The sequence below is a fragment of the Bubalus bubalis genome, chromosome 1 (assembly GCF_019923935.1).
Source record: "Bubalus bubalis isolate 160015118507 breed Murrah chromosome 1, NDDB_SH_1, whole genome shotgun sequence".
NCBI classification, from domain to species: domain Eukaryota; kingdom Metazoa; phylum Chordata; class Mammalia; order Artiodactyla; family Bovidae; genus Bubalus; species Bubalus bubalis.
In genome coordinates this window covers 66,476,841-66,489,864 of record NC_059157.1, presented here as the reverse complement: position 1 = coordinate 66,489,864, position 13,024 = coordinate 66,476,841, and the positions used below count along the sequence as shown (strand labels likewise).

The 13,024-nt window shown below is 35.9% G+C and overlaps 1 protein-coding gene across 7 annotated transcripts in view; it reads left to right on the top strand.

Moving 5' to 3' along the window:
• The window catches only part of USP25 (ubiquitin specific peptidase 25), a 164,343-nt gene that overhangs the window by 43,812 nt on the left and 107,507 nt on the right, over positions 1-13,024 (top strand). For all 7 annotated transcript variants that reach the window (XM_025282229.3, XM_025282221.3, XM_025282223.3 and 4 more), the window contains one exon: positions 1,764-1,887. In XM_025282229.3, the coding sequence (XP_025138014.1) occupies positions 1,764-1,887 (124 nt within the window). The remainder of the gene's footprint in view (positions 1-1,763; positions 1,888-13,024) is intronic.

Below are 13,024 nucleotides of genomic sequence, written 5' to 3'. Positions count from 1 at the left end.
TGCGTTGGGAAGATCCCCTGGAGAAGGGAATCTCGCCAGTATTCTGGCCCGGAGAATTCCGTGGACTCTATAGACCATGGGGTCACAAAAAGTCGGACACGACTGAGCGACTTTCACTTTCACTTTCACTTTGGGCTTTCCTGATAGCTCAGTTGTTAAAGAATCTACCTGCAGTGCAAGAGACCCTTGTTCTATTCCTGGGTCAGGAAGATCCACTGGAGAAGGGATAGGCTACCCGCTCCAGTACTCTTGGGCTTCCCTTGTGGCTCAGCTGGTAAAGAATCTGCCTGCAATGCAGGAGACCTGGGTTTGATCTCTGGTTGGGAAGATCCCCTGGGGAAGGGAAAGGCTACCCATTCCAGTATTCTGGCCTGGAGAATTCCATGAACTGTATAGTCCATGGGGTCGCAAAGAGTCAGACACAACTGAGGGACTTTCACTTCACTTTCAGATGGTAGGTCACTTTCAGACACCTTATGTCCCACTCCTTACTCCTTTTTCTTGTTTCACTCTTGTAATACTCAGATTACAAAGGAAAAAAAAATTTTTAACATTTCTCAAATACAAATAAACAAAATGAATATAAAACTTGTCCAAAATACTAACCAGCATAAACCCAGCGATGCAAAGATAAGGTAGTAACAGCTATACTTCCTTCTCTTTCTCATCCTATTATTTAGTAATACCCTACTTAGCAACATGTTATGGTTTGCCATTGTTTAAATGATAATAGAGGTATAATTGATCACTTTTGGGTTAAGGAAGTAGATCAATATATGTTGGGAAATTGGATTACAAGGCAGTTTTTCTGAATGTGGTAATAGTTGTAGACTTTATTCTTTTAAGAAAGAATACTTACAGCATCAAGACTATTTTAGTTTATTCTCACTGAAGAAAACATTTCATTTAGTAGTGTATATTTTCTTTTTGTGAGATGAAAACTTCTTTTTATAATTAAATGAAAAGCATAGAACAGAAAATAGAAAGCGAGAGATCCTTATACTTTTTTTCCCCCCTAATCCTCTTTCTCAAAATTAACCACTGTTAACAGCTTCATACATTCTTTCAGACTTTAAAAGTGTATATAAGTATATATGGTCAATTGGACTTCCCTGGTGGCTCAGCATAAAGAGTCCACTTGCAATGCGGGAGACCTGGGTTCAATCCTTGGGTCAGGAAGATCCCCTGGAGGAGGTCGTGGCAACCAACTCCAGTATTTTTACCTGAAATCCTATGGACAGTGGAGTCTGGTGGGCCATGGTCCATATGGTTCCAAAAGAATTGAATATGACTTAGTGACTAAACAACAACATGGTCAATTAGTTTCTGGAACATAACTTTGAGAGCCCAATTATTATACTTTGATAAATGTTTAGGTTATATGGACTAACTGCAACATGTGTATATGTGGGTTAACTTCGGAAAGCATAAATGTAAATGTTTAATTGTTGCTTTCAATTTTTGTTATTATAGAACCTGTTTTTAGCAGTCTTTCTGCTTATTAGCTTTTATTCAGAGACTTCATAGTATTGAGTCTTCTCTATTGAAAAATATTTATGCTCTTAATTTTATAGGGAAGAACATTAAATTGCAAAGTATAACCAATTTAAAATGTGTTTGCATTCTCTTTGGAGAGGTTCCTGTACAGAATTAAGTTGGTGCTGGGTTTGATTTGAAAGGGTGTATTGGGTATAAAATGTCCATTAGGAATTACGTTTCATTTTGTTTGACTTAATTTTGAGAAACATAGTTTTGCTTTTCAGATGTGATTGATCTTACTGGAGATGATAAAGATGATCTTCAGAGAGCAATTGCCTTGAGTTTGGCGGAATCAAACAGGGCATTCAGGGAGACTGGAATAACTGATGAGGAGCAAGCCATTAGCAGGTAAAAATGCAATTTGTATAGATATAAGTACTATTTATAATAGAAATAATAATTAACTTTAACTTGAAGAGGCACAAAGATGTACTTTATTATTCTAAATAAACTATTAGTAAACTTCAGTATTGTTGTTATATTTTATGCCACTAGAATGTTCATTGCATTTGAATCTTAGATTTAGTTTTGGAGTGGCATTTTGAGGCATTAAATTTAAGCATATATATTAATATTACTTTGATTTTGTTGTTTTCTTCCCTAACTCCTTTTGGATCCATTGTCCAATTCAACTTATAGTCCTTTATAGCAGGGATCAGCTGACTTTATCTGTAACATGCCAGTTGTAAATATTTTAGGCTTTGTCGGCTGTCTGGTTTCTGTTGCAGTTTCTCAACTCTAGCGTTATAGTGTAAAAGCAGCCACTGGTAGTACATAATTTAATGAGTACAGTTGTGTTCCAATAAATCTTGATTTACAAAAATATAGACAGCCAGCTGGATTTGGCCCATGAGCCATAGTTTGCCTACTTCTGATCTTTAATATGATAGTATATTCATAGGCTTTTTTTTTTTTTTAAAGAAATGAGCAAGATTCCAAGATTGCATCTTTTGATTTAATTACCAAAGCTGTTTAGTTTGAAACAGTTTGATCCACCAAAGAATTAAATAAGTTTGGTTTAAAAAAAAAAAAAAAAAACCAGCTTTAAATTATAACAGACTATCATCATCTACACAACTCTTTGGAGCCAGGGGCAATTTAATCTTAATGTGGAAGAAATTTATCTTTGAAGAGCTTAAATGATTTTCCAAAGGTACTCAGCTAAGATGAGTCTTATGACTCCAGTGTTCTTTTCCCTGTTAACAAAGTTGTTTGGTAGCAGAATGTACCAGCTTTCTCACATAATTTCCCTTGACACAGTATTTAATAGTGTATTTCTGAGTAATCTGAGATTACTATATGATAGGAGATGTCTCAAAATGCTATGTTTATTAGCAAAGGCACATAGTTTTTCATAGTAATACCTTTTAATGTCTCTAAATGTTACTTTGGAAACTGTTTTGTAAGATATTGAGATGGTAAGAATTAATTAAAACTCATATTCTTCTTTAACTGTAGCTAATATCATTTAATGCCAGTAATTTTAAATAAAAACCAAAAGTGCATATCTATTTTCAGTCATTTTATTTAGGCTGATTTTTTGAAGGATTTAGAGAAATTATAAAGTTAGGTTTTGTCTTATAAACATGAATTGGAATTTATATAATTGTCTTGAATAACTATAAAATTTGATAATACTTAAGCTTTGTAAGAAATATTTTAAAAATGAACTACATCAGTTGAAATTCATATTTAAGGGCAATGAGGATCTATTATGTGAAAAAGAGATATTAAATGTAATATATGGCTTCCCAGGTGGCAATAGTGGTAAAGAACCCGCCTGCCAATGCAGGAGACATAAGAGACTTGAGTTTGATCCCTGAATTGGGAAGATTCCCTAGCTGAGAGCATAGCAACCCACTCCAGTATTGTTGTCTGGAGAATCCCATGCACAGAGGAGCCTGGCAGCCCGCGGTCCATGGGGTTTCAAGGAGTCAGAACCACTGAAGCGATTTAGCACGCTCATATACTGTGATACAAATATTTTTTAAAATACATGTATAATTTTGTATATAGTGATTTACATTACTGCATAAATAGAAACAAGACTGGAGGATTATATACCAAGTTAGTATCAGTAGTTTTATATCTTGTGTTTTGTAATTAAAAAAAAATTGAAAGTGAAGGAGTTTATATTATTCCTAATCTTTATTACATTCACTATATGTTATATATATTTTAAGATATTAATTTTTGTCTAAATGGAAAAAATGTCTTTAAAATAGTGTTCTTTCTTCTTGATCTTTTAATTTTAGCATACCCTTAAATAGTAATTATTTTGCAACTATTTTTATTGTAGATAACATTACAGAGACTTGGTATAGTGTTATATGACAAATTTTACATAAAATTATACTCCGTTAAAGTAGGAGTATTTACTGTTGCACAGTGTAATTTTTTTCTTGATATGTGTAGGTTTTATAATATCAGGTAACAAAAAATGTTAAATGCAACATGCAGTAAATAAGCATATTTATAAATCACATTGTATTAGAAATAAGGGAAGATGAGCATTCTAGTTAGACATTTGACAACTACAGTATTCTAGTGAATTTTATTAAGACTTAAGGCTCTAAATTCAAAGGGTAAAATATATTTAAACATATATTTTATAAAAAGTATTTTTAAAAGTGAATTTAACTATTTGATGACAAAATCTTTCTAAATAAAATCCCAGAGTCATTTGACTATTATTGTATTTCAGTATATATACTTTAATATGAATTCACACACTTGGAATACTGTGTTACTGTGTATAACTAGATATGCTAAAACCTATCTTTTTACATCATAGAGTACTCTGTTTCAGCACCCATAAATTTCATGGTAAAATTTCTTAAGTTGAACATTTTAAAAGTGTACGTCTTAATATAGTTACTTTTTAACATCAGAATTGGATGTATTTATTACTGCTCAGACAGGGAACAAGTAGAGTATGGATGGCTGAAATTTGTTAGTAAATTGCATGTGGCTAGCTACCCACTCCAGTGTTCTTGCCTGGAGAATCCCAGGGACGGGAAGCCTGATGGGCTGCCGTCTATGGGGTCGCACAGAGTCGGACACGACTGAAGTGACTTAGCAGCAGCAGCAGCAGCTTAGGCTAGGCATATTTGTTGTGAAAATGGTTGCTTCGTGAAATGACTAAGTTGGGTAGAAAGTAGGTCTAGGTTCTAGTTAAAATTGTTACAAACAGCTTGCCTTCAACTGTGTCAGGAAATATGCTAGACTAAAACAAATTTTCTAGTGTAATCAACCAAAATGTGTTGCTTCTGTTGGATATAAAATATTTTAAGATCTCTTGAAAGTATTATAGGGTTGTTCAGATAGTAAGGGCTCTAATCAGATTAAATCAAAGTGAAAGAACGTACCCAAGGAAATAAGTTTGAAATGCTGAAATTCACTTTTTGGCATGATAAAATTTGCTTGTGCATATAAACTTGAGTTTCAGTTTTGCTCTCTCTATTGAATGTGGGAAAAGGACGTGAAAGGCCATTGTCTGTAATTAGGTAGGAAGCTTCCCCCTCATAAAGTGGTTATGTCAGTGGATGACATTCACCTTAAGGGTAAATCAGGAGTATCCCCTCTCCAAAACGCCTATAAAACTGCAAGGATAGTTCTCTTGGCTTGAGGAGTGTTGTTGGAAGTGATGAGATTTGCCCTTGAGAAATTGTACCATGGTTGTGCAGCAGAAATTTGTGTTACTTTAGTAATTCAGTAAATCTCTACTTGAAAAAGAACTGTGAAAATATCTTCTAGAAATGAAAATAAGAATTATTAAGTAAAAAAAGGAGAAAAAAACAGAACACAAGTTTAGTAGATTAGAAATAGCTAAAGAATGTGTTAGTAGTCTGTAAGCTATATGAGAAGAAATTACCCAACATGTAAAAGATAGCTAAAAAGATAAAAAATATGGAGAAAGGTTGAATGACATGGCAAATAAAATGAGTAGGTCTAACATACATTAATTGATGTTACAGAAGGAGAGGAAGGAGTGGGTCAGAGGCAGAATTTAAAGAGATCATCACAGAAATTTTTTAGAAGTGAAAAGATAACTTATAATTTCATGAGTCTACAAATTCCATTAGAAAAATTAAAAGAAGCCCACACCTAAATTCATTCTAGTGATACTCCAGAACACTTAAGACTGAGAAAATCTTAAAATTTCTTAGAGAAAAAAGGTAGAATTGTCTTAAAAACAGTGACAGTGAAAGTTACAAATTATGCAAATTTACATGGCAATAAGACACATGAAAATAATGAAAAATGATTTTCAGTGATTGGAAAAAAAATAACTGCCAGAATTCTGTGATATGGGGTAGCCTCACCAGGGTGTTTTTCTTTCTCATTAGGGCTCTAAAGTCATTTCTGAAAGACAAAGAATTATTAATGTTTCTCGTGTTCATGCATCTACCATATCCCACACTCACAGATGTGGGGTGGTAGTAGTGCCTCCACTGCTACAAAATCGGTGTGTCCCTTTCCAGTAGTTCTAATTTTACCTTTTTCCCCAATAATTTCCTACTTGTACCTGAGGTTTCACCCAGACGGGCTGATACAAGAGAAACAATAACATTTTTGTAAAATTTACATGGACCCTTTGTACCTCCCACTTTGGCTTACATGGGGGCTTCCCAGGTGGCACAAGTGGTAAGGAATTCACCTGCCAGTGCAGGAGACGTAAAAAAATGCGAGTTCATTCCCTGGGTTAGGAAGAGCCCCTGGAGAAGGGCATGGCAATCCACTCCAGTATTCTTGCCTGGGAAATCCCACAGACAGAGCCGCCTGGCAGGCCATTGTCCATGACTCTTTGAGAGTCAGACATGACTGAGTGACTTAGCACGCATGCACGTGCATCCTCTTCGTACGTCCCGCTTTGGCTTACATGGGCCACTGTAGAGGAACTGGATGAGCAGTGTGCTCGTCCAAGTAATTATTTTTACACTTTAAGATCATTCAGTCCAACAAAGAATCTTAGGTGTCCGAATATAAATTGAGTTTGGGAGCCACTTGGAGGGTTTACCAACCAGGACAGCCTAGAGTTGTCATTGGGGAAAGAATAAAGCAACATGTCCAGCAATGGTTGGGGCAGGATTCTGAATTTTAAAAACCTATAACCTAAAAGTTATAGGTTTCTATAACTCTCACTCTTTTCATCTTGATCAATACCTAGGAGGCAGTTATGAGGGTTGAATGCCTTAAGAAGATGTTTGGAACAGGAGTAGGTGAGGGATGGCAATTACAAATCTTTTGAAGTGAATTTGTAAGGATAATTTTAAGGCTCAATAATACCAGATGTCCATGGATGGTAGAGAGTGTAGAAGGTCCATCCGATTCTTTGACTATCATTCCTTTTTTGAGTGGCTTTTATAATAAAAGGTATACCATTGTCAGATTACAAGTTGAAAAAGTAGAAAATATGAAGCATTAGTTTCAAGGCCTCTTGAGTATGGGATGAGATGACCAGTCAGACTGGGAGAGCAAAACTGTAACTCAAAAAAGTGTCAGCAACCATGAGGCGCCACTGATAGTTCTGAGAAGGGTCAGAATGTGGACTGGAAGGTGATCCAAGGGCCAGTGTAGTCAGTCTGCGAGGAGGGGGCAAGAGCTTGCTTACCACTGGAGAAACAGATCTGCTTTTGGAAGTAGTTACATATCCAACGTGCAGTTTCTGTGTCAGAAACACAGAGTTCTTTGACTGGTGTTGAGTAAAGGATTGTGGACTAGTTGCCCTGTGGGGTACGATGATAGGTCACAGCAGTAGTGGCAATCTCGGGGGCAAGCTTGGTGAGTCTCCTCACTGGAGAACAGCCACCACTGTACAGCCAGCACAATGACTCAAGTTAGAAAGACCGACATACCAAATACTAGCAAGTATGTAAAGCAGTTGGAAAGTGTCATATATTGTTGGTAAGAATGTATCATGGTATAAGCACTTTGGAAAACTGAAAATTTCTAGTGTATTTCAACATACATTATGCTTGGACTTAGCACACTCTATGTTTCCACTCCTAGGTCTAGACCCTTGAGAAAGGAGTGCATAGTGCCTTTATTAGTCATAACTAAAAACTGTAAACAACCAAATATTTGTAAGAGCAGAATAGTTAACAGTGGTGGTACATTCACACAGTGGAATACAAAGCAATGTAATGGAAAACATTTTCCAGATACTTTAAAAAAATGTGGAGGAATCCCCAAAGCAACATGTTGAGTGAACGAGACGATGCAAAAGAGTAACTGCTCTATGAATCCATTTACGTGATATTTAAGGACAGGCATAACTAATTTATGGTGGTAGAAGTGGTCACAATGCTGATTATCTGAGAACTAGACTAGAAAGGACACTGTTGGAAAAGGGGCATGAGAGAATTTTTGGGAATGATAGAAATTTTCTATATCTTTGGGTGGTGGTTACATAGATGTATTCATTGGTAAAAATTTCACTGGACTGTACATTTAAGTTTGGTGTATCTTATATACAAATCACCTCTCAATAAAATACTTTTACCAGGAAACAATGTATTTAGCTATGTAAATTGATAATATACAAAAGTTATATTTTTATGTATAATAAAGAATGATAAGGAGAAAATATTTTAAAGCTACCATTTATAACACATAAAACGATTAAAGACCAGGAATAAAAAAGAAATGTGTAAGAACTTCTAAGAAGAAAATTATTAAATAACACTGAGACATATTAATGAATATGGAAATAATTGGAAATATATTGTATTTTACAAATTGAAAGATTTAAGATTGTAAAACTGGTTAGCTCTTCTTAAATTGACTTATGGATTTAGTGTGATCCCACTCAAAATACCAAGTTTTTTTGTTTTTTTTTTTAAAGGAAATGTAGATGATTCTTCCACCCTCTATCCCTCCCTTCCACCTTCTTTCACTTTTTTTTTTCCAGTTGATGTGTATAACTTAAGTGACATGAAAATTTTCCAGTATGTTGCTTGCATAAAATGGATTTGAATGATCAAAGGGAATACTTTCTATAGTGCTTTAAATAAAAATATACACACACACACACACACACAAAAAGCCCTCAAAATCAGTACTAGGAATGGGAACATTTACTATAAGTAAATGCTTTCAAGATTCCTTCAACATAGTGTGTGGAAGGAAAAGAGCAAAAATGTTTTGTCATCTTTTTCAGTTTTGGGGGTTTCCTTTCTCAGTATGCTACATTTTGTTATAAGCTATTTCTGAGCTCTGAGATTTGCAGTGTTGTTTCTTATTCTCTCTCTCACTCTGTCTTTAAAGTCGAGGTAGAATCACTGGCTTTTTACTTTGGTGAGGCCAGGAAGGAACCCTTATGAGGACTTGGTTTATATAAAATTTATATTCATAGTGCCAGAACTGGGCTCTCAAAAAGGACAAGAACTTGGGACTGGAGGGCTCATATTTGGGTTAGAGGTTGGGCTTTTGTCAAATGACAATAATAATAATAACAGCAAAGAAATAGCAACATCTGATATCTAACATTATATTTCAAATACTTGTTTAACTCCATTTTTTTTTTTTTAAACCAAGTATGCTCTAGGGATGAAGCAAATCCCTGTTTCTATCCTCTGATGCTGATAGGAGAGACTGGTTGGTTTAGAATTTTGTACAGTGTAATAAATGTGTTTATAAGGTCTTTTAAAAGCCAGGGGGCAGACATAGGAGGAAACCTACTGGAGCATGTTGTAAGTCCCTAGTGATTACAAAACTGAATATGTTGTAAGTTCTAAATCAAGGAGATCACAAAGTCATGGCATTCTTTCATTGACCATTTGTAGCTACCATAATTCTACCATATTACCGCATGGTTAAGGAATATTAGAGGGCTTCCCAGGTAGCACTAGTGGTAAAGAACCCACCTGCTAATGTTGGAGACACAAGAGACATGAATTCGATCCCTGGGTCTGGAAGATCCCCTGGAGGTGGTGGTGCCTGTTGTTCAGCCGCACAGTCATGTCTGACTGTTTGCGACCCAGTGGACTGCAGCACACCAGGCTTCCCTGACCTTCACCATCTCCCAGAGTCTGCTCAAACTCATGTTCATTGAGTTGATGATGCCATCCAACCATCTCATCCTTTGCCTTCCCTTTCTCCTCTTATCTTCAGTCTTTCCCAGAATCAGGGTCTTCTCCACTGAGTTGGCTTTTCGTATCAGGTGGCCAAAGTATTGGAGTTTCAGCTTCAGCATCAGTTCTTCCAGTGAATATTCAGAATTAATTTCCTTTAGTATTGACTGATTTGATCTCCTTGCTATCCAAGGGACTTTCAGTAGTCTACTCCCCTTGAAGAGGAAATGGCAACCCACTCCAATATGCTTGCCTGGAGAATCTCATGGACAGAGGAGCCTGGTGGGCTACAGTCCATAGGGTTGCAAAGAGTTGGACGTGACTGAATGACTTAACACACACATATGGAGAATTATAAGTCTATATCTTTAAAACTCATATTTTTATTATAATGTATGATGATCTCTACCATATGACTGAATTCAGTTATATATATAATTATATACATTTAATTATGTATGCACATGCGCATAAGGGCTTCCCTTATGGCTCAGCTGGTAAAGAATCCGCCTGCAATGCTGGAGACCTGGGTTTGATCCCTGGGTGGGGAAGATCCTGTAGAGAAGGGAAAGGCTACCAAATCTAGTATTCTGGCCTGGACAATTCCATGGCCTGTGTAGTACCTGGGGTCACAGAGAGTCGGACATGACTGAGTGACTTTCACTTTCACACATGCACATATACTTAAAATTTTTTTTTACATCTTAGGTCACTTTGAGAAGCAGGGAACATATATATCTTGAGCCCTATTCAGTTATTACAATTTGTATCCAACTTTTCCTTTGTAGTAAAAAAGATCCATGGGAATGCTGGGGAGATGGTATCTTCAGTTTATATTCTTGACTTTGTTTCCCCCCTAGCTTGTAACAAAGAGTTCAGGTAAGCTGCTCGGTCCTAGAAAATACATTTGAGGCCATACATTTCCCACCATGAAAAACAAGAGATGTATTTTCTTGGTGGAAGAGAAGGGTGACTGAATTAACTATATTGAAACATTTAAAAATAATACCTTCTGGTTTTTAGTAATCTTAACTAGATCTGGAATTAGAAGAATATTGTTATCTCAGAGCAGTCTGAATTGGAGATTTGGAATGGGTTGTTGACAGGTATGGGGAGAAGGAGACCTAGTTTTACTCAGTATTGTCTTGAGGCCGAGTCTCATTTTGTTACCAACTTCATGTGACTTATGTATAGATTTTAATTTTTGTAGATTGGGTGTGTTTTGTAGAAATCAACTCTTCTGAAGTTTTCCATAACTAATGTCTACGTGACCTGTTGCCTGGTCATTATGATACAAGTGATCTGATGTGTTGGCATTAAAAAGGGTTATTTCTATTTTACTTTATTATAACCTGAATTTTAAGTTAGTATTTTATTATAACTAGTTTAAAAACATATATTACACATATATGTTTAAAAAACATATTTTATTATAAATAGTTTAAAAACATATAGTGGTAGAGGATCATGCACCTAGGAGATTTATGAATGAGTGCAGTTCTTGACTTTTGACTAGTTTATGCTTTTGGAATATACTAGAGAATTCTTTTTTTTTTTTTTTTTTTTAATGGTTATTATACCTGCCCACCAGTGCTAGTCAGTTGCTGAATGCCTCTTCTGTCTTTTATATTAGGTTGGTGCAAAAGTAATTGTGGTTTTGCATTGTTGAACTTTGCCATTTGATATTGGAATACATTCTTAAATGTAGTTACATGTCATTAAAATGCACATTTTTTTTTTTTTTTTTGCTAATGACTTATTACTTGCTGTTTATGTATATTTTAGATGTGGAAATGATGTTAGAAAAAAAAAATTCGAGCAGTTTTCTTGTTTGAGTTCGAAATGGGTAGTAAAGCAGCAAAGACAACTCACAATATCAGCAATGCATATAGCCCAGGAACTGCTAAAGAAATGTACAGTTCAATGGTGGTTCAAGAAGTTTTGCAAAACTTTGAGACAAGAGCCTTAAAGATGAGGAGCTCAGTTGCTGGCCATCAGAAGTTGACAGTGACCAATTGAGAGCCATCATCGGAGCTGATCCTCTTAAAACTACACGAGAAGTTGCCCAAGAACTCAGTGTTGATGATTCTGTGGTTATGTGGCATTTGAAGCAAATTGGAAAGGTGAAACAGTTTGATAAGTGGGCGCCTCATGAACTGACCACAAATCAAAAAAATGCCATTTTGAAGTGTTGTCTTCTCTTATTCTGTGCAACAACAATGAACCATTTGTTGATTGGACTGTGACATGTGTTGAAAAGTGTATTTTACATGACAGCCTGCCATGACCAGCTCGGTGGTTGGACTGAGAAGAAGCTCCAGATCACTTCCCAAAGCCAAACTTGTACCAAGAGTCATGGTCACTGTTTGGTGATCTGCTGCCCTCTAATCCACTACAGCTTTCTGAATCCAGGGAAACCATTATATCTGAGAAGTATGCTCAGCAAATTGATGCGATGCACTGAAAACTGTAACAGCTGTAGCCGGCATTGGTCAACAGAAAAGGCCCAGTTCTTCTCCACAGCAATGCCTGACCACACGTCACATAACTTCGGAAGTTGAACAAACTGGGCCATGAAGTTTTGCCTCATCTGCCATATTCGCCTGACCTCTCGCCAACCAACTACCACTTCTTCAAGTGTCTCGACATCTTTTTGCAGGGGAAACACTTCTGCAACCAGCAGGAGGGAGTTTGTTGAATCCCGAAGCACAGATTTTTATGCTATAGGAATAAACAAACATTTCTCATTGGCAAAAATGTGTTAATTGTGATGGTTCCTATTTTGATTTAACATAGGTGTGTTTGAATCTAGTTATAATGATTTAAAATTCAGGGTCTGAAACCACATTTACTTCTGCACCAACTAATAAATGACCACTGGCACTAATTCTTTCCTGTTTGTAGTATGTTTGCTACCTTTCCCAGAACCCATTGCTTGTTTTAGTTTGTTTATTTCTGAATACCAGTGTGGAAATAAGATTCATTAATTTATACTTTTAGATATACATATGTAACAAAAGGAACAGATTTTTCAAATGAAAATTGTTCCCACTTATATAAGTCAAAAAATGATTAAATATACCTTTTTTATATAAAATAGACTTTGATGTTGTATTTACCTTTTGTATACTATGTGTTAACTTCTCTCTTTCGAAGTGGTCACCTTGTACAAATTTAGATTTGTACAGTTGATTTTTCTTGTGTCATGCTAAATTGTGCAACGAACAGTAGAAAGTCTCAAATTGGATCTTTGACTTACTTCCCTTTTATGTTCTTGAGAACTCATTTTTGATTGGAGTGGGATGTTCCAGATAAACCTGATATTCTTAAGGCCCTAATCATCAACTTAATACCTTCCAAGGAGTTCTAGCACTGTTTATTGTTAAATAAGAGAAAAAACCTCTAGGGGC